The sequence below is a fragment of the Heptranchias perlo genome, chromosome 18 (genome assembly GCF_035084215.1).
Source record: "Heptranchias perlo isolate sHepPer1 chromosome 18, sHepPer1.hap1, whole genome shotgun sequence".
In the NCBI taxonomy this organism is placed as follows: Eukaryota; Metazoa; Chordata; class Chondrichthyes; order Hexanchiformes; family Hexanchidae; genus Heptranchias; species Heptranchias perlo.
The window spans coordinates 40,204,389-40,230,245 of record NC_090342.1 but is presented as its reverse complement, the minus strand read 5'-3'; the positions used below and the strand labels follow the sequence as shown (position 1 = coordinate 40,230,245).

At 41.2% G+C, this 25,857-nt stretch overlaps 1 protein-coding gene across 4 annotated transcripts in view; it reads right to left on the bottom strand.

The window, feature by feature from the left end:
- Positions 1-1,955: 1,955 nt before the first annotated feature.
- Positions 1,956-25,857, bottom strand: part of kiaa0930 — a 92,911-nt gene continuing 69,009 nt past the window's right edge. For 3 of the 4 annotated variants that reach the window (XM_067999760.1, XM_067999763.1, XM_067999762.1), the window contains exons 7-11: positions 17,676-17,870; positions 16,269-16,301; positions 12,366-12,540; positions 9,279-9,434; positions 1,956-7,342 (exon numbers count right to left, since the gene is read on the bottom strand). In XM_067999760.1, the coding sequence (XP_067855861.1) occupies positions 7,302-7,342; positions 9,279-9,434; positions 12,366-12,540; positions 16,269-16,301; positions 17,676-17,870 (600 nt within the window). In that variant the 3' untranslated portion in view covers positions 1,956-7,301. The remainder of the gene's footprint in view (positions 7,343-9,278; positions 9,435-12,365; positions 12,541-16,268; positions 16,302-17,675; positions 17,871-25,857) is intronic. The other variant, XM_067999761.1, reaches the window with a different exon arrangement.

Genomic DNA, 25,857 nt, shown 5'->3' with positions numbered 1-25,857 from the left:
TATATTTTGTTTTACTAATATCCTCCCTCTGCATTCCATTGCTGTAGACAGTGGCGGCTGGTGACCTTTTTGATAGGCATGGCACAGCTGTACAAGCCTAACCAAGCCTGCACATTACTATGGCAATGGGCCCTTCCTGTACAATCCCACCAACAACCTTATAAGCTGTATATTATCTTTTTCTAACTATTATTCAGTGCTTGTCGTCTTTTAAACCTTTACATCCAGGATTGGACTTAAATAAAGAAACTAAAACTTTGTACAAAAAGCACTAACTGGAGTATCACCAAACCAGTCTGCAAAATTTTTCTGCTCTGGGTTGTCTAAACTTTCACACAGGATGTTATCCTTTACCTTGATACGCCACAAAAAGAAAATCAGGCCACTGTTTAAATTAAATCTATCTAAATTTAAGTTGCTGGAAGTTTCTGGTGGGAGATCTGTGCAGGATTTCAGGTGAGGTAGTGTCTCACTTGCTTCACCTGATGAGCCGCCTCTGGTAAGCAGTCACAACTATATCCATGGCCGATTCAATTTTCTACAATAGTAAACTCCATTATAAAAGATAGTAGCAGTCCTGCTTCAATTAAACGGATATGCTCCAACACATTTCTGACCCCAGGTCCTTGCAGAATATCTCAATCTGTTGAACTCCTGGTAATCATCCAGCAAATGGCTTCTCACTTATATGAATTACCAAACAGTAATGAGAAACTAAAAGACAGCAAGTCAGGACAGCAGTCTTCATCCAAATTAAGGTGTGTGTCAATTTTTTGGTTTGGCAAGGGGAAAAAAAAAGCCAGAAGAACCATGTGTTTATATTCGAACAAGATCACGCTGCAGCCAATGATAGTGGGTTTTCATGAAGACAATTGCCCTTTCGTAAGGGACCCATTAGGTGGAAACTTGGAGACTTAAAAGAAAGTGCACAGCAAACCTGTCAACTAACAGTTCATGTTGAGGGGGTAGAAGAAGGGTAAGAGTAATCTAAAAAGTGTTTTGTTCAGTGTCTCAGCATAAAACTCAAATCAGGGGGTTTGGTTGGGACAAAAAGAGGGAGGGGAGGAGGCAGGAGGACCACTGGGGCCAAGGTTGAGATCCTTGGGCAGTGTATGGTTATTACACAGTTGTCCACATTACTCTGCCCTAGGAGGCATTTATACATAAATTCACTTATTCAAACTGTTTTGCAACAGCTCACAGTCCTACATAGATTATACCAATTGGCCACATGATCACTGCAAACTACCAGACAAGTAAGAAAATTGGAAAATCTCCAACCTTCATTGTTCTCTTTAGAAGCTATAGTTTCCTGTTCCTATTGGCACATTAGTGTTAAAAATAATGTTAGCAGACATTGTCATCCCATAGGCTGTTACTAAAACACACGACAGAATGCACAGAGTGTGTATAGATCCACATATTTTTCAGTACACAGTGGCTCTTGAAACATGGGAAATTATTGAGGTAATAAATGGCATTTTGCTTAAAGTCTAATGTTTTATGTAAACAGCTATTTTATACACATACAGTACTGTGGTCCCTCTTAGTCCCCAATTAATGAGTAATGAACAATGCAAGTTGTGCCCGAGGCTGTGGTTTATCAGAAAGTATAAGCATGAACATTTTTTTCGGGATCCTCTATTAAAAAGGCATGTGAAAATGTTTGCAAAAGAGAAAAGTTTGTCAAGCACAAAAAGCACCCACCACTGCATCACCTGAGAGTGATTGCATCATGAAAAAAATTACACCTAGCTCTGAGCTCTCTTTTCATCCCGAAGTTTGCCAAACCATTAAGACGTTCCCCTTCAACAAAGGAGCCCTAAAACAATTATGAAATAGCTACTGTACACTAAGAGGATAGCTTTTACAAGGCATTGTTCAGGAGGGATTTGAGCCAGTTACAGTGCCCATAACCAACATTTAAAAGATTATTCAAATCCTGGGCTTACAGGTTGTGATTACAATGGGCATTTAATGGAAAATAAATACTCACATTGAAGGTTTCAAACAATCTAAACCATTGCAACTCTAACAGAAACTTCAATCAAAATAAAACAAGAGACCATACATTGTAACTGAACATTAGTATTTACACAAAACAAAGCCCTGTGTATTCAAGTAGCAGCAGACAATCCTGTACTTGGAAGCACTAACATTTTGTTCGACTAGGGTTTCACTTTCAACCTTCAGTGATCAGGATACGTATCCTGACTACGCGCAATGCCTGTGGTGTCAAGAGAGTTAGGTAGCACTCAACAAACACTAGACCCCACACAGCAGACTGTTTTGATCTCGGCTGGTGATATTACACAAGTCTTCAGTACAAATTGACAAGAAATTTGATGAAGAAAAAAAAACAGGAGAACAAATGAACCAGCATTTTTGTAGCCTCTATTTGAAAGCATGTACACACTCATGCATACAGATGTTTCAGCAGTAGTTTACCACTTCTTCATTGCCTATAACAGGTTGAATTCAATTTTTTTTAAAAAAAAGAATCTCCTTCCAGCACACACAGCAGACATTTCTTTTTCTATCTTTTGCTCTGAAAGAAACATACTTCCAGTCTGTCGTTTGTGGAAGCACTTCTGCATTTGACAAAGTATTGAATATGTATCTTTCACAACTCAGGTGGTCAGAGTCAACTCCCTGCAAGGGCTCACAGGCATCAACTTACTTACCAAAAGAAAGCCACTAGTGATTGATTAAAATCTTCACACTCCTTTTCTTAAAAGTTAGTTTTGCAGGTGTGGCGGTAAATATGAAAAAGTGCAACGAAGGTGATAGCAGAACACCCCCATATATAAATCATGCAGATGGTTTGTGTTAAAATAAGAAAAAAGGTGCAAATATCTGACCTGAAAGGTAACCTACTAACAACACATGCAGAGTTGCCTCAAAAATGTAAGTTTTTTAAACCCTTCACTATTGGCAGTGTTTTTTTTAAAATTCTGTGATGTTCTAGGAACTATGCCTCCTAACTTTTTTAAGTTACTGCTCCATGTCGCCTCCTCCCATATACCATTCCCCACAAAAAGGTTAGGGTGTTCCTGTGCCTTACATTGGTGCTCTATTACGCCGGTAATAGACATTCATTAACAGCTGCTTTTCTCTCTCCTGGTGAAGAAAAAAACACAGGATTTCACTCAATATCTCCCCTCAATTAAAAACTGCCCAAATCAAAAACTCAAAAAAGGAACATACAAGTCTCACAAGGCACTTTTTTGAAGTGGAAGATGGGGCAGGGGAAAAGAATAGTGTTTACAAATATGAAAGAAATGACCCTTCACTAACAGAAGTTGGTATTGCTACCTATACTTAACAAAATAGAGTTTAACATTTCAGGTCACTTTCTGGATTTCACTTAAAATCTTGTGCAGGAACCCCCTGCAGTTGCATTGAATTTCTTTTGATGTGCCTATAGTGGCCTCTGTGTTATCAGCATAGTACGGAATATCACAGACTAATCCATGCCTTGTGTGTGTGAAAGTGAAGTGGACAAAAGCACAAAGGACAAACAGAAGACAATGTGAAAATATAAGAGAAAGGTTGCTAAAACAAATGGCACATTCTTTCTCTTCCTCCAACCAGATATAATGAACTTCTCAAAACTATTACAAGTCTGACCTATACAACAAACACAAAAATACTGTGGATGCTGGAAATCTGAAATTTAAAAAAAAAGACAGAAAATGCTGTAAATACTCAGCAGGTCAGGCAGCATCTATGGAGCGAGAAACAGAGTTATCGTTTCAGGTCAATGACCAGAGTTCTGACAAAAGGCCATCAACCTGAAACATCAACTCTGTTTCTCTCTTCACAGACGCTGCCTGACCAGCTGAGTATTCCAGCACTTTGTTTTTATTTGACATTTCAATGTTACTAAGGGAGCAGTTTGGGAACTAATTCCCAAAAGCAGTTTTACAACATTCCTAAAACTATAAATATTGGTTACTACACTTTGGAGGTGGTCTTTGTAAATGGTTTCCATTATACTGCATTGTATTTAGTACATTCCAATTTAGTTTTCTGAAAGGCACCTATCAAACTTCTACTAAATTGGAAATCTCAGCCTTTTGGGGAAACAAAAGGATGTGAAAAATGACTTTTATGACGATCATGGGATGTGCAAAGAGAGGCAGGAGCAGTGTGTAGGTAATGAAGGTTTTTCCTTGAACACCTCAGCTGCCATATCATGGCGTCACTTAAATCTCAGTATACAAAAAAAAATGCTGAAATAAGAAATATTGTGGAGAAAATTTGATTGCAGTTAACCAAATGTTTAGGAAGACTTTTATACTAAAAGGAAGCAATTCTGCCAGTCTTTATATTCCTGTTAGTTTCTTGTAATCATACTTTCTTCCTTCTGCAGAGAGGTCAGATTGATTTGAGCCACAGATTTCTTGCTGGCCACATGAACATTTTCCCGATTCAGGAAATTACATTTGCAGGCTTCTTGCTGATTTATCATGTCTGCCCCTTCACCCTCATCCCCCTACTGTGACAAACTTCACCTAACATTGCTGTTACAGATAGCAGTGCATGAATGTTAACTGAGAATATGATTGGAAGACAGGTTCCCACCACAGGAATCTAGCGTTCTACTGCTAGAAAAGAGGCAATATATTAAAAACACAAATTGGACTGTTTTAAGTCAGTGTTCGATCCCCAATAAAAGGCTGTACTGTAAAACAAATCTGTCTCCTTCAGCCATGCATGTGGGGCTTCTGTACACAATAATGAGCAGTAAATATGCTTTATAACAGTTCAAGTTTGAGCAGAAAATCTGCATACATCAACAAACGAGCACCAGATTCACGCTTGTGAGCCACTGACCACCCAAACATAACCAATAATAAAATGTATTGACCGCACACCACGGTGACTTAAGTGCAGTTCTCTGATCAGAAGTTGAATATATTTGGCCTTCCATGGACCAATGCCAAGTTTTTAAAAAAACTGTACTTTCACACTGAGAAATCTGACCAGCAAAGGTGGCACTGAACCAATGAAGTTGGCATTCAGCCATTACACCATGGTGGCTTCCCCCCACCCCCACAAAAGCAACTGTTCTCTGGGCCTCCTGTCCTATTCGACGAGATATTATACTGGTCCTAGCACCACTTTAAACAAAGCACAAGTGGCAGGTGCCACACTAACTCCTTTACTCTAATGCCTATTAACCGAACAGAATAAACTTTTTTTTAGCAAAGTAAAAGAAAATATACAAGACTCATTTTTTCAAAGAAAGTAGTGAAATATCACAAATCCAATGTTTTTTTTGGTAGAGAAGGATGAGCTTATTTATATACACCCATTAAATATTCCCTTTCAAAATCCCTAATTCTCAAACACTGATTGGGATTAGTACTGTTTCACTGCATCAACATCAACTTCCTGTCTTTTTGCCTACATGTCAAGTGCTCCATCAGAAAATCTGGATACTACAAAAGACAGAATGAAACGGATCTAATTTTAGCCCAACCACTGCGTTTCTATCTTGCACTGCATAGAGTTGCCACCTGTTCAGTTTTTGAGTGGTGCATTCAGAAATTTCTAAAATGAAAACTAGATAGTCAAGGTCTGTTTTTTTTTTAAAAGTCCATTTTTTCCTCCACCAACTTCTGTTTTAGGATGTGAAAACATTAGTAATTAACATTACTGCAGTTTTCGATTAATTATTTTTTAAAAAATCAACAGCACAGTAAGCATTCAAATTCAAGCCATGGTCCCAACCTGCCCCTATTCTGTCCCTTGTCTAATTTTGGGTACAGCAAAAAGAGGCAACCCAAGTTGTGCACTGCAGAAATAGACTAAAAATGCTTGCAGTTTCTAATAGCAAATATAATTAACACTGGAAACAAACCCAAACTGAAGAGAACAGTGACAGGTCGGAGTAAAACCTGCCGTCGGTCATGTTTCCTGGATGGCAGAAGTAGTGTGATTACAAAATAAAATGGAACTTGGCACAGGGATTGGTGAACAATTCATTAAATAGCTGCAGTATCCCTATTCCATCAAGCTGTTAGCCAGTTTTAGTTCAGTTTTGCTTCAAGAAAAAACAATTTGAATGAAGCTGTTGAAATTGATAAGCCACAGGTTTGATGGTACAGAGATATTAACTGGAGAAAAGTGGGCTTAAGAATCTGAAGGTGGCAAGATTCCCTCTTCTCCCTCTAAAATGCATTTCTTTTATGGTCCAGTTTGTGTAAAAGGGTCTCAATATTCTTTACTCAATCATTCTTCAGATGCATCCCCATGGGCTGCTGCCGAGACAAACTATTGGAATACTGCTGGGTTCCCACAGTAAAACAATCTACATTATCCGGATGGACTCACCACTAGAATGACCTATGGTCACATCAAGCAACTTTGAGAATGTGCCACTCAAATCACATCTCGACAGTATGCCCATTGTGGCAGCCATCCAGACGAATGGACTAGGGAAAGTTCCATCTCACCACATTCAAATAAATACCACAGGAAAAGGGATTCTGCAATAACATTAATTTATACACAGTTTCCTCTAAACAAGCTTACACCTGATGTATACACAGAACTGTAATGCAACAACCAACATCCCACTTGCCTGTAGTACATGAGCAGCACAAAACATTTCCCAAATGTTTGTTTCCCTTTCTGAGCACGCTGAATATCATCAGCTTGGGTTTGGCAAGATAAACAAAAGCCACCTTAAAAAGAAAGAAAGAAAGCCACTTTCCCCCTCCCCCCAACAACTCCCCTTAGAATTGATCTGCAAAATTTGATAACACTGTGTGGTCTCAGTGATCCCATGTCTTTTGTTGTTTCTTCACCGCATTTTTTTAAAAAGTTCAAGAATTACCCTACAACATTACTGGATATAAGCACTCAAATCAAATGGTGCTTTGACAAAGAAAACTTTGGGTCATCTACCTACTGAACACAGTTTCTTGAAGATTTCATTTAATGTCTTTTGTTTAATATAAAGTTCAGCAAATAATCCCCTCCGCCTTTTGTTCTCCTTTACTGTTGTTGCTCGATACAAAGTAATTGTCTTCAGAAATTGTTCGTGAAGCTTTATGCATTGGTTTCTTAGTAATAAGCAGCTCCTAACTGGACTCTTATCAAAACACAAACACAGTGTGATTAGAAAATGCACACTGGTAATGTCCTGTGGGCAGGTGAAGGAGGCACTTTGATTGGCTGGTATTCTAATAAACTTCCCTTCCATCCCAACACTAGGTGGCAGTGTTGTCAAGATTCCAGTTGCAGTTAGGCACTTGGCTGCGAGTTTGTATGGCAGTGCCTGCACTCTGCTATGTCATCAGGATTGGCTTCTGCCGTATTTCTAGAATATCTGAGGAGAGAGGGAGGCAAATTCAATACTGTGCTCACAGACTATTTGAAAACTCAAGATCAATCCTAAATACTATATAGAACTTACAATCTCACAAACTAACAGGTTGTGGGGGAGGGGGGCTGGTCAATGAATTCCCAACATAATTTTCTCATTTTTTTGGAGAAAAGGGATCAGATACAGAGAAACTTGGAATTTGATGGATCACTATATGAGGAACATTGAATTATCTCTGGGTCACTTAACAGGGATGGATAATTACTTGTTTTTGAAATATAATCTTGTTCAAATTCAGCCAGTTTAAAGCAAACCATTTTACTTCAAAGTGCAGGAAGATAAAATGTGTGGGAAAAGATTATAAAATCACTAGGATCTGAAAATCTGATAAGGGTTTTTCAGAAAACTGAAAAAAAATCATGCATTGAAAGTAAAAATAAAGAGAAATCAAGTAGACTAGGTGGTAGCCGTGGCTCAGTGGGTTGCACTCTTGCCTGAGTCAGAAAGTTGTGGGTTCAAATCCCACCCTAGAGACTTGAGCACAAAATCTAGGCTGACACTCCAGTGCAGTACTGAGGGAGTGCTGCACAGTTGGAGATGCCGTCTTTCGGACGAGACGCTAAACCAATGCCCTTTCAGGTGGGCATAAAAGATCCCATGGCACTATTCGAAGAGCAGGAGAGTCCTGGCCAATATTTATCCCTCAACCAACATCACAAACAGATTATCTGGTCATTGCTGTGCATAAATTGGATGCCACTTTTCCTGCATTACAACAGTGATTACATTTCAAAAAGTACTTAATTGGCTGTAAAACGCTTTGGAATGTCCTGAGGTTGTGAAAGGCATTATATATATGCAAGTCTCTGTTTAAACTGTAAATCAGAAATTTCCCTGTAATTTACAGTATATATGGTGGTTGGGGAGGGAGCCCTGGTTAAATTCATTCAGAAGCACCACTTAAACACCGGGTCAAAGCTCTGCCTACCGTTCCGTGGCACTGTAGGCTGGTACGCGTGTGTGACAATTGGTAGTTGGAAAAAACAAATTTAGATGCCCAAATAAAAAGCAAAAACTGAAAATGCTAGAAATGAAAAGGCAAAACAGAAGATGCTGGAGACACCAAGTGGACCAGTCAGCATCTGCGGAGAGAACAGAGGTCAATATTGTGAGCAGGGACCTTCCCAAAATATTGACCTGTCCGGCTATCTCCAGAATTTTTCATTCTTGTTTCAGACTTAGAAACTCTCAAGATTAGGTACAGCTGAACATTTAAAAGAAAACAATCCTGATTTACCAAAGATTTAAATTAACTCAACAATTCATAAATAATTAGATTCTGAATTAACTGTGATAATCTCGCTAGATTTTAAAAGAAAGAATTTAAAGGGGTGATTTCAAAGATCAGAATTATATAGTTAGTTATTTAAAGTACAAGGAAATAAACAAAAAGCGAGTTATAAAAGTAAACCTACTGGACTGAATTGAACAAAATTTGAATTAGAAGAATGTAATTTATTGCACAGATTTTTAAGTCAGGAAGTCTGCTGAGAAGCTTTGCACTTTGCAGTCCCCCAACAGATGTACCAACAGTTTCTTTAAAAGTCCTAGCTCAAGACCTTTTACACCAGTGTCTTCCACATCACAGTTCTAATCTCAGGGGCAAGGTAATAATGAGGTACCAGCAAACCATTACTTTTTTTTTTGCCGGGGGTGTGGGGCTCGGAGCGGGGGGGGGGGAGGGGAAGAAATGGAACATAGCAGTGCATTACTTTCATTAATCACATTACATACACTTTTCCTTAATTTAAGAGGGTGAAGAAAGGTTTGCCACCCACTTTTTCCTTGCTGCCTAAGCAACAATCTATTAACACAAAATTATCAACACATTTCCTTTTGCACTGGCATGAGTTGGGGCAGGCTGCCAGACAGAATTTACCTGTTGTGATGCGATGCATTGGTAATGTAACATAGGTGAGGTGTGCATAGAGTAGAAAATTTTCTTCACTTCGGTTCAGCTTCAGCCAGGATCCAACCAAGGACCTCCCAGTCCCCGACAAAGAACGAGATCTTAGGTTGGATACGCCATGCATGTCTGCAAGGAGACAGAACAGGTAAGGACCAGAAGATTTACTTCCAAAATGAAAACATTTATTGCATCAGACAGCATTTCAAAATGTAATCAAGTAAGAATGATGAAACCCAGCAATCTAGAATATTCTTTTAAAAAGTGTTGAGAGGATAATCAGAGCAATAGTATTTAGTTCCTTTATGTAATGGAATTTCCTTCTGGGCTTGGATAAGAGAAAGCTCATAATAATGCTGTTGCTACATTACAAGGCATCTTCAACTAACAATCTTAAGAAAAGGATCTTACAAAACCAATAATAGATGCCTTGCAGTAGATTTAATGCCTTGGATACCAACACCAACAACTTCCATTGATGTAGTCCCTTTAGCATAGAAAAACATCCCAAGGTCCTTCACAAATGTATTAAGAAAATGGATGCTGAGCCAAAGGAGCAGAGATTAGCAGGGGTGGTCAAAAGCTTGATAAAGAGTTAGGTTTTAAGAAGGGTCTTTAGAGAAGAAGGAAGTGGATTGGGAGAGGGAATTCCAAAGCATGAGGCCTAGGCAGATGAAGGCACGGTTTGGCGGGGAGGTGCTCGAGAGGTTGGAGATAGAGGTACGGAAAGTTGAGGGAAGAGAAGGTTGTAGGGCTGGAGGAGGTAACAGAGATAGGGAGGGACAAGGCCAGGAAGGGATTTGAACACAAGAGTGGGAGTTTTAAATTTGAGCATTGCAAGACTAGAATCCAGTGAGGATGCATGTAATGGGTAAGCGTAACAGTGCAAAGATACAGGCAGGCACCAGAGCTTTGGATGAGTTAAAGCTTATGGAAGGTGGAGGATGGGAGTTCAGCCAGGAGAGGCACTGGAGTAATTAATTCTGGAGATGACAAAGGTACAAATGAGGGTTTCAGTGGCAGGTTGGCTGAGGTCACGTCAGTGTTGGGCGATGTTACACAGATGGAAGTAGGCAATCTTCGTGATGGAGAGGATATAAATTCAGAAGCTCCAAGGTTGCAAACAGTTTGGTTCTGGCCACAGAGGGGAATGGAGTTGGTGACAAGGGTATGAAGTTTATGGTGAGGATCGAAAACAGTGGCTTTGGATTTCCCTATGTTTAGCTGGAGGAAGTTACAGCTCATGCAAAAGTCAGACAAGCAGTCTGATGGCACAGAGGTAGTGGAATAGTCAAAAGAGGTGGTTGATAAATAGAACTCGATGTTGTCACCATACATGTGGAAGCAAATCCCATGGCTTTGGATGATGTCACTAAGGGGCAGCCTGTAGATGAGGAAAAGGAGGGGGCCAAGGGTGGATCCTTGGGGGAACTGCTGAGGTGACGGTCCAGGAATGGGAAGAAAAGTCATCGCCAGAGATTCTCTGGCTAAGATTGGATAGGTAAGAGTAGAACCAAACAAGGACAGTCCCACAAAGTGGGGAGGTGTTGGGCGAGATCAACTGTGTTGAAGGTTGCAGCTAGATCAAGGCGGCATAATGCATCACAGTCAGAGAATTTTTTTTTTTTTGAGACTTTTGTTAAGCCATTTCAGTGCTGTGGGATGGACAGAAACTTGGAGGGATTCAAACGGAGTACTGGGACAGGTGGGCAAGGATCTGAGAAGCAACATGTTCAAACACCATAAATTGCTTGAGCTTTGTTTTCATGGTTTGATGTTTCCTGAATTATCACCCACAATTTATTCAGAAGCATGCATCTCAGATACACATTACCTGAACTCTGGTCCTAAAGTATTGCCTGTAATTCACAGATATCCAGTACATGCATACAGAAATGCACATCACTTGAATACCAATTTTGGATTATTTCCTGTGGATAATTCACAGGTAATTTATTTTCAAGAGATAGGAGATCTGGAATTCCTGTGAGGTCATGGTGAGAAAGTGTGTAACCTAGGCAGGCAACCCCACCCCACCCCACTCAGGCACAAGCAGGTGTATTACAAACAGACAAATGAAGGAGATGTGTCATACAAAATATTTCCCATCATTTGTACCCTAGTAGCACTGGGCAGGGGGGGGCTTCAGGGCCATGTGTGTGTTCCTGACATTGAGCATTTCTAAAAGCATCAGGGGCAGGGGGGGGCGGAGAAGAGGAAAGGAGGAGGAGAGATATGTAAATGTTAAAAGGCCAGTTTCAGCCACACAAACCTAAAATCTGACCACTTGGAAATATTTTTTTAAATTCCCAGGCCCAAAGCCACATTTACACTCTGGCAAGGCACACAAGCAATTTCCTTTCCCTCCGAAGCAGGCATCCCACCATTACCATAAATTGCACTAGTGTCTGCCCAAAATGTGCAGGCAAAGGGCGGGCAACTGCCCCACTAAAGACCTGTCCCTTTCACACGCCACAGGAATTTCTAGCTGCTCTATAATGAAAACTGCAGAATTGAATGAATTTTATTAAAATCCCGTCAGTGCCACCACACAATGAAAAAAAAAGACCAATTAAAACAATGCAAGTTGAATTGGGAAGTCAGGATTTTCATCTTTTCCCATTGAGTAGCAAATGGATTAAAAGGGTGAACTTTAATCTCCTTGGGAAAGCCCTGCTTTAATTTTATAGCCCCAATAATCACTGCTGCTGCAAAAATCAATAACCTGGTACTGCCAGCCATGGAAAATCTGTGTGCATTGGAGGTTTGTATGAAGAACTTTTTCTTCAAATTTCTTTTTGAATGTTATTTTGCTTTGGTTGATGTCTTGCCTCAAGACCCCTACCATTGCCAGAGCAAGGTGCACATTGGGTGTCCTCAGCCCAGCGACATTTGGGAACTCATTATATGGGGAATCAGGAGTACAACCACCTCCTCTATCTACTGTCACAAGACATCACAAGGCAGGACAAAACAAAAGATCAATTCACAAGATGTACTATCCAAAAGCAAGCACAATAAACTCATTAGGAACAGTACAAAAAGAAGTGCAAACCATACCTTCAGAGTCTCCATTGTCTGAACCATGCCTAAAGAACTCCTCACTGTCATTGGCCGAATGAGACTTCTTCATTTCCGCCATCCGATTTTTGGGCGTCTTTCTGCGTAACGAAGGCGAGAAAAAAGACGGACGATTGTTGCGCTCAGGAGTTGGTGGCGTGCTGAAGGAAGTTACCTAAAAATTAACCCCAAAAATGATCCAAGCTCTAGCAATGTTGTTTAAACATGCCTAAATAAAATTGGATTACAGTGTTCTACTGTATGGGCACGGGAAACCATATGAGAAGACAATGGAGAAACTGGGACTATTTCCAATGGAACAGAAGACTGAGAAAATTTAATAGAAGTGTATTTCCTCTGGTTGGGGATTGGTGATGTGGGGTGATCAATGTAAAATTGTCACTAAGAATGTGGAGAGGGGTTAGGATAAATTTCTTTACCCAGAGGGTTGTTGGAGCATGGAATGCCTCGTCACAGGGAATGGTTGAGGCAGAACTATTGCATTTTTTTTTAAAAAGGGGAAATTGGATAAATATTTGAAATAGGAAAATACAGGGCTATGGGGAGAGAGTAGAGGAGTGGGTTTAATTTTGGATTGTTCTAAAAAAGAGCCAACACAGACATACATTCACTTTCTTTCAAGGCTGAAGACTAAGTTTTCCAACCTGTACCAGCTTGGTTCAGTTGGAAGCATACTTGCCATTGAGTCAGGTGGTTGAGAATTCAAGCCCCACTGGGAGTGCTCCATTGGCAGAGGTGCTGTCTCTTGGATGAGCCATTAAATCAAGACCCCACCTGCCTGTTCAGGATGAGACCTTTTGACTCAGAGGCGAGAGTGCTATTACTGAGCCAAAGCTGACACCTACATCCCATTGTCTGTCATTGCCCTCAATAACACTGAATGTAATCAAGACTGTACAAAACAGGCATTGCTAGGGACAACAGAAAAGGTGGAAGTAAATTTAAAGAGCCACAGCGGATAATTTAAAATATTGTAAAATCATTATTTTTTTCAAACATTTCTTCCACTACTGCTTCAACATCTATCTTTGAAATGGAAGGAATGGAAAAAGGGAAGCTCCATGGCACAAGAGACAAACAGGCCACAATGGAATTCCCATTTGGAATATGTGTATCTTTGTTTGTTGGAGGAAGAGCAGCAAATCAGACTGATCAGGCACCACAGGAGGCATATGGCACCCACCTGCCAATATCCCCCTTCCACACTCTTAAATGTATAGCCCTTAGTGTTCCTACCTCCAGCTAACCCAGGAGCAGTGCTTGCAGAGGCTGCATTTCATGAAGGAATCCATCAAATGAGTTCCAATACAACCTGCAGCCCACCTCCTCCATAGGCACCTCACTACCAGTGGGTGTGAAGGTAACCATCATCCTCAACATTTATGGTACAGGATCATTCTGGGCTGCCACTGGGGACCATCAGTAACATTCCTGTGAACAGATGCATAGTTTGTTGGATCACATTCCCCAAGGACAGCAGAATAACAGGCGCTACAATTTTGAAGTACAAGTCGTCACAGATCACACTCGTGGCCAGAAACGCTCCCTTCATCAATCTCATCACCTGCATCCACTCAATGTCCAGCCCATTTGTGACCAGCATGCAAGTGAATGCTCGTTTTCCTAGCAGCTGCCACGATGCTGTCATTTTAAGGCAGTCCACCGTGCTCCTAAAGCAAGTGTCTGGGTGGATCCTGGGAGACCAACACTATGCTGTACAACCATGCCCGATGAACTGCTGTAACAAGGTTCAATCTGCCATTAACATCATACAGCACATTATTGGAATTTTGAAAGCACACTTCAGCTGCCTGGATTGGTCCTTATGGCCTCTCTGATGCGGCATCAGCTGCAGATCTGCCTGAAGCTGCCACACACTTCAGGGTGGATGGCAGTGCTATCACAAAAAAAAACTCCTGATAATGACTTGCCCTTTAATCTGCTGCAGGCATTTAAATCCTGCAGCAGCACACCGTTTCCTCCCTTCATGGTGCATATCCAATCAGAGGAGGGAGCCTATCTTCACTGTTCAAACTAAGCTGACTTCAGAAGTGTCGCTGTGGTCAGTGCAAGTCCTGCCTGTTACACTTCAGATAATGATACTGGTGTGGAGGAAACTACTAGGGCCTAGGGTTGAGATACTTGGTCTATTTATATTTCAGCTAGGCCACCAAGAGCAGGAAAGGAAACTGTGACCCCTTTATTACTCTCTCAATGGCCCCCCAAAAGCCCCAGAAGAGATGAGCAACACAATATAATTAATCAGGTTGTACTACACATTCCACACAATGGATTTCAAACGAATCAAAAACAAACAGAAAGGGAATGACGCTGGCTCCACATTGCTGACAAAACCCAAGTAACCTGCTGTATCTGCTCCCACATCTACTGCAAGCAAACCACAGCCTTGCTAACTCTTCACATAACTGCAAGAGGTACTTGTCAGATCTCTGCACTCAGCTTGGTTATACTGCAGTCTTAATCACAGCCGTCATCGGGCACAGTTCATTACAATGCAGTACGTAACTTCAGCCTTGCAGCAAATACAACGACCTTTACAAATCTTGGTATTTCAACAGGGCGGCGAGGGAGCGAGCGCGAACCGCGGGAGGCGACGAGAGGAGGGAGCGAGCGAGCGAGGAAGGAAAAAAAACTGGAGCACCATTATCATATTTGAATTATTAAAGATCTGCAGTAACTTTAAAAAACAAATAGACAACATCTTCAATCTCTTGCTCCCGCTAATAGCACCACTGTATTGCACAGAACATTTCAAATAAAGCAGGTTCAGATCCAGGCTAGGCTAATAGGACGGAAGCCTATTTTCTCTGCCAGCTGTACATGAAAGAACTCTACATAAAATGAGTTTGAGCAACCTTAACCTAGCTCCTAAAGGCTCCCTAGCATAAAACTCACCATAATTCAGCAGCAATTGACACTAGTTAGTTTGATTATTTTATACCTATATACCCATGAAATGTTTATTCTTTTGCACAAATAATGATCACAGCCAAATGAATTATCCTCCAGAGGAACCAAGGGGCCTAAATAACTAAGTAACCAAGATAACCATATGCTGTAAAAGACAGTCAATTGTCACAGTTTCAGCCGTTGGTGTCTTATGCTCAAATTAAGCTTGATTTTGGTTTCAAGCTTCTCGGAAGGTCAAGTGCGCAGGTTGGCATAATTATTGATGACCACACAATATTAAGAATAATGGGTTGGAAAGTACTTTCTGAAGTTCAAATGCAACATTGCAAGAAATATAAAATCATCTTGCTGACATTACACACCTGATGATGTTAAGAGCAGTTTTATTTAGAAGAAAATAGGAAGCCTTACCTTCTGGATTGACTAAAACAGGTCCTGTTTATATTTGAGAAGTACTCTCATTTCATTCACTGGTTGGGATCTGTGCCGGCCTGAATTGATAAAGTTGTTCTGCCAATAACATCAGAAGCTGAATAATGCTCAGTGCAGTGGGGAAGGGAGGGGAAGAAAAAGCCCACAACAGCACATGGGAAGTCTGTTGGGCGGGGAGGGGCATGCGGGCATTTCCATAATTGAATGAAACAGCGTTTATGGCCGGCAAACCTAGGGTCAGATATTACTACAGCCTGGTCTTAACATCACAGGACAGCTTTTGCACCATTGTGAGCAGTACACTAGATTTTAAACAATTTGTGCACAAATATCCATCACACTCATCTGCACATGCAGCACTCTAGATCTAGTCACAAGGTTACATGATTTGCCTAAATGTGAATATTGAGGGAAAGTAATTATCAGGCAGTGTTTCTGAGCCAAACTCTCTTTTATATGAAGGAAGGCACACAACACAGCAAACACAACACAGACTAGTGGGGGGTGATGTCAACCTACCCAGAATGCACTGCAGGAAGGAGAAGCATCCCCCTGGTGGTGAGAAATTGCAATGTTACAAGTTGGATGATGTTACAACACGACAGAACACGTTTCAGAACAACTGTCAAAGAGGCTCGTTGGCAAAATATTGACATTTATTTTTAAAAAGACACATTGCCATGACAGAACTAAACACGAGAGGGGGATAAAACGTGGTGTCCTTGGGAAAGCACTCACATTTTCATGAAGAACTTTTTTTTAAAAAAAAGTCCACCCTCCTCCCCATTTCCCCCCCCCCTCCTCTCCTAAAGATACAATTAATGCTGTTATACAGCCATCAGCTCTCCAGTACTTCACCCAAATGGCCCATTCTATATTTGTGATCTTCAACAGTATTCAATCGTGCCTGGGGGAGTAAGGAAACATTACAGCTGAAGCTAATCCGGTCTTCAACCAGGGTCCACACACATACACCATTTTCAGCAGAGATTACCAGATAGCAATCAGGAGCAGGAATTACAGTCAATTTTTCTTTTCCCTAGCCTGGGGACAATAAGGCCAATTGTAGCATCCTAATTTTTGCCCTGGAAACAGTCACAACTGAACGAAACTTCCAGAGTATAACAATGTCACAGATATAGCAATTTATTCTTCTGTCTAATTTATAAATGCAAACTGAGATAATTAAAATACAGGCACCCATTTGTAAATTCAATCCTCTAAGCATAGTATGTGTACAGGTAAGGCCACTAATGGGTAAAACTAATTATTTTGGAGTGGGGCTGGATTAAAAAGGTATGGACCACTTCATCCCAGAGCACATTGATTCAGTTGCAAGTGATTAAGCTTCTGGCCGTGATAAACCATCTGACAGAGGTGCCAAAGAACATTCTGGGGATGACTCTCCCTTTTAAGTTTGTTGCTTCTTTTGGGGCACTACCCACCTCCACAGATGAGGCTGAGACCAAGATCACAACAGGTGCATGAACCCTTATTCTGCCACAAGACACATCAGGGTAGATTCTCAACTCCAACCTGTCTCTCTTCTTCCCCACCGCCCCCCCCAGCAATGGTTAAAATTGGCATTGCAGATTGACCACCCACTAGGGAAATTCTTATATCCATTAATTTCAATGACAATGAAAATTGGACAGTTTCTATAATGGGCAGCTGCAAGTTGAAAATCTACCTCATCATCACTTGATCACACACACACACACACACACACACACACACACACAAAAAAAATCTAGTCATGAGGCTATAACACTGCTAAAAGCACTCTGGGATTGTTAGATTTCTAAATAATGGACAGGTCCAAAGTAAAGTCAACATAAATGATAAACCTAACTTCTGTGAATTGCATAAATACCGAGGGGAGCAGACGCCTACAGGAGCAAAGCCCCAACGATTTCCTATACTTACTTGTTCATGCAGAGGTGATCCTGGCTCAGAACCCTCCTCCGTCCCGTAGGGTGATGTGTCCCCAGTCGCAACACGACTCACAGCCATCTCAGCATGTCCCTTTCCCTGGGGGCCTTTCATCCGGACAAACTCCATGTTGTTATATTTGTAGAAGCCAAAGGACATCTTCTGGGCCATCTTAGCAGCCACACTTACCTGAAAGAAAAACACACACACATAGATTTAGTCAATATTCTCTGAGCCCCCTCTCATGGCTGGCAGCTCTCCAGTTGCCATTTTTTCCTGTGTGAACCTAAACAGTTAGTCCTAGCAGGTTATTCTACTGTGGGGGATATCTCAGCTGTGGTTCATCTTATATTCCCTTAACACACTCCATTAGGGAGTCACTGGATGGTAACCACATTTAGAAACCAGAGCTGATTTCCCTTTCTCTAGCCTAGAAAGAGAGGTCAGTTGTGGTGCTACCATTGTTGCCTTGACTGAGATCAGCTAGCTCAGCAGGGACCAAGGATCCAACCTTGAGACTGTATGACTGAGCACTCAAACCTTGTGAATTATGCACTGAGCCAAAGAAGCCAGATATTATTTCTTCTTGAATATTAGAAACCAAGGTGGAGGAGATGAGGGGACGAGGCTGGCATTTAAAAAAAAAATGTGCCAGTGTCTCAAACTTGAATGGGCACTGCCACTACTTACACTGAGCAGCGAAGGGCAGAGCAGAAACTATACAAGATTTAAAGAAGCACTCATGAAACTGAGCAGGATGCTGGTCTCCACTGGATAGCTTTAAAGCAACACAAACAATATTTACCAATAGCTGAGAAAAACAGTCACTTTTTAATTAAAATTATTCAAATTGATGAATGATGTAATTGCTAGTTTAAACACATTTAAATATAGAGCAGCTGGGTTAGCTGCAAGATGGTGCACAAAATGCATCTGGGAGCTGGTTACTCATCTCATTACCAAAACGGCAATGAGCTGCAGTTTACCAAACAGGAATCAGTCAGTCTCTTTCTTTCTGTCGGAGTCTTTCTTTCTTCAAACAACCCATTTCCATGCATTTACCAAAGTAACTCTTGATTAGGGCACAAGGAAGCTGGGTAGTGCCTGATCGAGCAGCCAGCCCAGCATTCGGCCTCTGAAGCTAGACACTCCTGGGACAAAGAGAATTATTGATCTGATACTGAAACCTGTTGTGCACTTCCAGCATTTTCTGTTTTTATGCCAAAGCTAACTTCATGGCCACAGTTTTCTCTCAATTCACTGCACTTGTGCTTTAGTTGATGGTTTATCTAACTGACAGGTTCCCCAGGGCTTCATCTTCTCTCCCACTCTGTACCTTTCCTACATAAAAGACTGGCTCCACATCATCTACCACTATCCATTCTTGCTGATCATTTTGCTCTACATTCATTAACTTCCTTTAGAGCACCCATCCTCAGTACTCTCAGTGCAATGCTGAATCATTTTAATCTTAACCTCTGTGCCTTTAGTTTGGCAATGAAAATCTTTTTCAATCTCAATTTTTTCATGTCTCATGCCCAAGTCCTTCCAAGATTTGAATTTTCCTCCCATATCTGGGGAGGCTATCCATGCACCCAATAGGAACATTGTAATGGGAAATGAACCAGAACAGATAAAAGAAATGTGGTGGGGAACCGCTAGGCAATAGCGATCATAACATAATAAAGTTTATAATAATGATTGAGAAAGACACAAGTAAGCCAAAGACCATTGTAATAGATTTGAAAAAAGCTAATTTTGAGGGGATGAGAATGGAACTAGGGAAGGCAAATTGGAAAAAAATCAGAAAGAGATAGAACAACAGTGGGCAATACTTAAAACTGTGATCAAGAGTGCGTTCAGGAGAAGTATATTCCTCTAAAAAGCAAGAATAAACTAGCCAATAATGAAACACCATGGATGAATAAAGAGATAAGGGTAAAATTGAAACTAAAGTAAAAAGGCATACTCAGTACATAGACAATAAAGGAAAGAATGACAAAAGGGAATATGAAGGGGTTAGGAAAGTAAAAAAAAAGGAACTACAAAATTAAATAATCAAGGAATATAAAAAGAAATAGTAAATTGTTATTCATGTTCCTGCAGAATACTAAAGAAAAATCGGAATAGCGATAGGGACACTAAGGGAGGCACAAGATAAATTCACAGATAATGACAGTCTCCCTGGTAAATATTGAGGCAAAGTAACTAAATATTTCACTAACACAGTGGGCATATTAGAAGAGATCAAAAAAGATAGATATTTAAGATAGAAAAGGTGGAGGGGGGGGGATGATAATTGATAAGCTAATCAAACTTAGAGGGGTTAAGGGTAGCTACTCAGGCTGGCAAAAGGTGGGAAGTGGTGTTCCACAGGGATTGGTGTTGGGACCACTGTTCTTCACTATTTACATTAATGATTTGGACTCAGGAATCAAAAGTACAATTTCAAAATTTGCAGACACCACCAAATTGGGGGGTGTAGTTAATACAAAGAAAGAATGCTTCAAAATACAAGACATTAATAAACTTGCAGAATGGGTGTATAATTGGCAAATGAATTTCAATATAGGTGTGAGCTGGTGCATTTTGGTAGGAAGAATAAGGAGGCCACGTATTGCTTGGATAATAGAATCTAAATGAGGTAGAGGAGCAAAAGGATCTCGAGGTACAGTTATACATATCACTAAATGTAGCTATGCAGGTTAATAAGGTTCTAAAACTGGGATTTATTTCTGGAGAGACAAAACTGAAAAGCAGAGAAGTTACATTGAACTTGTATCGAACCTTGGTTAGACCACACTTGGAGTACTATGCAGAGTTCTAGTCTCCATATTATAAAAAGGATGTAGAGGCAGTGGAGGAGGTGCAAAACGATTCACAAGGATGATACCAGAACTGAGAGGATATACTTTTCAGGAAAGGCTGAACAGGCTGGGGATCTTTTCTCTAGAAAATAGAAGGCTGAGGGGTGACCTGATAAAGGTTTTTAAGATAATGAAAGGGTTTGATAGGGTAGAAGTAGAGAAAATGTTTCCACCTGTGGGGGAGTCCAAAAATAGAGGTCATAAATATTATATAGTCACTAATAAATTCAATAGGGAATTCAGGAGGAACTTCTTTACTCAGAGGTAAGAATGTGGTAGTGCATTCCACAAAGAGTTCAGGCAAATAGCATACATGCATTTAAGGGGAAGCTAGTTAAGCACACAAGCAGAAAGGAATAGAAGGGTATGCTGATAGGGTTAGATGAAATAGGGAGGGAGGAGGCTCAAATGGAGCATAAGCGCTGGCATAGACCAGTTGGGCCGAAAGGCCTGTTTCTGTGCTGTAGACATGATGTAACTTGATGTAACAGGAGCAGGCCATTCTGTTTTTCAATTAGATCATGACTGATTGGTACCTCAACATTTAACCACCTTTGTTCCATATCCTTATCTAACAAAAATCTATCGATCTCAATCTTGAAAATGTCAACTGACACAGCATCCACAGCCTTTTGGGGAAGCAAGTTCTAGATTTCCACTACCTTTTGTGAGTAAAAATGCTTCTTCATTTCACTTCTAAATGGCTTACCTCTAATTTTAAGATTATGCTCTTGTTCTGGATTCCCCCACCAGAGGAAATAGTTTCTCTCCTTAATCATTTTAAATACCTTGATTAAATCACCCCTCAACCGTTGAAACTCAATAGAATACAAGACAAGTTTATGCAACCTGGCCTCATAATTTAACCCTTTAAGTCCTGGTAATATTCTGGTGAATCTGCGCTGTACCCCTAAGGCCAATATATCTTTCCTGAGCTTCCAATGCAGTACTCCAGATGGGGTCTGACCAAGGTTCTGCATCGCTCTCTCCCACTCCTGGACTGGACACAAGAAAAAGCTTGTAGTCCAACAGAAGATGTCTCGGTCACCTCTAGCCTCCAATCTTGCTTTCTCCATTGCAATGTTTCTTGTCTTTTTCTACTTTATGGATATGGATATCATTGCTCCTCTGAACTTTGGTCAGTCAATAGTTTGATATGGTCTATCTTCTAAGCTCCAAATACACACTCCTATGCTAGTCTGCCTCACTACATCCCCAGTGTTGAAATTAGGACTCCTCACAGCCTCCTACTTTCCCAAGACCGTAAAACTGTAGAACTCCTTACCTCTTCAATTCTTTCCTTCTTCCTGCAATTTTCAGGCTTTTAAAACTTAAGCTTAGCATCCCCCGACCTTGGTGATGTGATACACAATAGGTCTTAGCCATTCACCTTCTTAAGAAGTCAAAACCACAGCAACAGGAGAAACCCCATATGGCCCATGTGAGTTGTCACTTCACTACACACTTCCCCTAACACTGGTGTTTTATAGAATCATAGAATGGTTACAGCACAGGAGGCGGCCGTTCAGCCCATTGAGCCCATGCCGGCTCTTTGTAAGAACAATCCAGTTAGTCCCATTCCCCCGCTCTTTCCCCGTAGCCCTGCAAATTTTTACCCTTCAAGTATTTATACAATTCCTTTTTGAAAGCCATGTTTAAATCTGCTTCCACCACCCCTTCGGGCAGTGCATTCCAGATCATAACTATTCACTACATAAAGTTTTTCCTCATGTCCCCTTTGGTTCTTTTGCTTATCACCTTAAATCAGTGTCCTCTGGTTCTCGACCCTTCTGCCAATGGCAACAGTTTCTCATGATTTTAAACATTTCTATCAATCGTAGAAATTTATGGCACAAAAGGAGGCCATTCAGCCCATCATGTCTGCCGGCCAAAAAGGAGCTATCCAGCCTAAACCCACTTTCCAGCACTTGGTCCACAGCCTTGTAGGCTACGGCACTTCAAGGACCCATCCAAGTACTTTTTAAATGCAATGAGGGTTTTTGCCTCTATCACCCTTTCAGGCAATGAGTTCCAGACCCCCACCACCCTCTGGGTGAAAAAATTTCTCCTCAGCTCCCCTCTAATCCTTCTACCAATTATTTTAAATCTATGCCCCATGGTTATTGACCTCTCTGCTAAGGGAAATAGGTCTGCCCGAACCACTCTATCTAGGTCCTTCATCATTTTATACATCTCAATTAAATCTCCCCTCAACCTCCTCTGTTCCAAAGAAAACAACCCCAGCCTATCCAGTCTTTCCTCATAGCTAAAATGCTCCAGCCCTGGCAACATCCTCATAAATCTTCTCTGTACCTCTCGAGTGCAATCACATCGTTCCTGTAATGTGGTGACCAGAACTGTATAGAAGTACTCCAGCCGTGGCCTAGTGTTTTATACAGTTCTAGCATAACCTCCCTGATCTTACATTCTATGCCTCGGCTAATAAAGGAAAGTATCCCATATGCCTTCTTGACCACCTTATCTACATGTCCTGCTACCTTCAGGGATCTGTGGACATGCACTCCAAGGTCCCTCTGTTCCTCCACACCTCTCAGTATCCTCCCATTTATTATGTGTTCCCTTGCCTTGTTTGGCCTCCCCAAATGCATTACCTCACTTCTCCAGATTGAATTCCATGTGTCACTTCTCTGCCCAACTGACCAGTCCATTGATATCTTCCTGCAGTCTACAGCTTTCCTCCTCACTATCAACCACATGGCCAATTTTTGTATGATCTGTAAACTTCTTAATCATGCCCCCTACATTTAAGTCTAAATCATTGATCTATACCACAAAAACAAGGGACCTCGTATTGAGTCACAAAAACACCAGTCAACCATTACCCTTCGCTTCCTGCCACTGAGTCAATTTTGGATCCAACATGTCATTTTCCCTTGGATCTCATGGGCTTTTACTTTTCTGACCAATCTGCCACTTGGTACCTCGTCAAAAGCCTTGCTAAAATCCATGAAGACTACACCAAACGTGCTACCCTCATCGACCCTCCTAGTTATCGCCTCAAAAAATTCGATCAAGTTAGTCAGACATGACCTTCCTTTAACAAATCCATGCTGACTGTCCTTGATTAATCTGTGCCTTTCTAAATGACAATTAATACTGTCCCTCAGAATTCTTCTCAATAATTTGCCCACCACTGAGGTTAGGCTGGCTGGCCTGTAATTACTCAGTCTATCTCCTTCTCCCTTTTTTAAAAAACGGTAAAACTTTAGCAGTCCTCCAATCCTCTGGCACCACGCCTGTCGCCAGAGGATTGGAAAATGATGGTCAGAGCCTCTTCTTTCCTCCCTTACTTCTCAACAGCCTGGGACACATTTCATCCAGGCCTGGTGATTTATCTACTTTCAAAGATGCTAATCCCCTTAATATTTCCTCCCTATGTTTATCCCATCCAATATTTCCACACTCCTCCTCAACGACAGTGCCTGCATCATCCCCCTCTTTTGTGAAGACAGATGCAAAGTATTCATTAAGAACCATACCCACATCTTCCGCCTCCACACACAGGTTACCTTTTCGGTCTCAAAGAATCATGAAAAGGTTTCAGCACAGAAGGAGGTTATTCGGCCCATCGAGTCCGTGCCGGCTCTCTGCAAGAGCAATCCAGCTAGTCCCACTCCCCTGCCCTTTCCCTGTAGCCCTGCAAATTTTTTCCTTTCAAGTACTTATCCAGTTCCCTTTTGAAGGCCATGATTGAATCTGCCTCCTAACCGCTCGCTGTGTAAAAAAAAAGCTTTTCCTCACGTCACCTTTGGCAAAAGAACCAATCATCTTAAATCTACGTCCTCTGGTCCTTGACCCTTCCGCCAATGGGAACAGATTCTCTCCACCTATTTGGTCTAGACCCTTAATAGGCCTTATTCTTTATGTATTTATAAAACATCTTTGGAGTTACCTTGATTTTACTTGCCAGTATTCTTTCATGCCCTCTCTTTGCTTTCCTAACTTTCTTTTTAATTTCACCCCTGCACTTTCGATACTCCTCTAGGCTTTCCGCAGTATTGAGCTCTCTATCTGACGTAAGCTTCCGTTTTTTGCCTTTTCCTACCCTGTATGCTCTTTTGACATCCAGGGGGCTCTAGATTTGGCAGTCCCACCCTTTTTCTTTGTGGGAACATATTTGCTCTGAACCCTCACTATCTCCCCCTTGAATGCCTCCCACTGCTCTGACACTGATTTTCCTTCAAGTAGCTGTTTCCAGGCCACTTTTGCTAAATCACTTCTCAGCTGAGTAAAACTGGCCTTTCCCCAACTGAGAACTTTTACTCCTATTCTATCTTTGTCCTTTTCGATAACTACGCTAAATCTAACTGAATTATGATCGCTACCACCAAAATACTCTCCCACTGATACTCCTTCCACCTGCCCAGCTTCATTCTCTAAAACTAAGTTCAGAATTGCCACCTCTCTTATTGGGTTTGCTATGTACTGGCTAAAAAAGTTCTCCTAAATTCATTGTAAGAATTCTGCACACGCTATACCTTTTACACTGATTCTATCCCAGTTAATATTAGGGTAATTGAAATCCCCTATTACTGCCCTATCGTTTTTGTACTTCAGAAATTTGACTACGTATTTGCTCTTGCATCTCCTGACTGTTTGGGGGGGGGGGGGGGGGTCTATAGTACACTCCCATTGGTGTGATTGCCCCTTTTTTGTTCCTTAGCTCAACCCATATGGCCTCATTCTCCTCTGATCTAAGGAAAACAACCCCAGCTTCTCCAGTCTATCCATGTAACTGAAGTCCCTCATCCCTGAACCGTTCTAGTAAATCTTTTCTGCATTCTCTCCAAGGCCTCCACATCCTTCCTAATGTGCAGTGCCCAGAATTGGACACAATATTCCAGCTGTGGCCACACCAGTGATTTATAAAGGTTCAACATAAGTTCCTTGCTTTTGTACTCTATGCTTCTATTTATAAAGCCCGGGATCCCATATGCTTTTTTAAAAAAAAATAACTCTCAACCTGTCCTGCCACTTCCAAAGATTTGCGCACATAAACCCCCAGGTCTCTGTTCATGCACCCCCTTTAGTCTTGTACCATTTATTTTATATTGGTCTCCTCGTTCTTCCTGCCAAAATGTATCACTTCACACTTCTCTGTTAAATTTCATCTACCATGTGTCCACCCATTCCACCAGCCTGTTTGTGTCCTCTTTGTGCAATGGATGAGGCATCTAAATATTCAAGCTTGTGCCACATCCTGTGATTAGATATTACTATCCTCCTCAATGTTTACTACACTACCAAGTTTTGTATCATCTGCAAATTTTGAAATTGTGCCCTGTGCA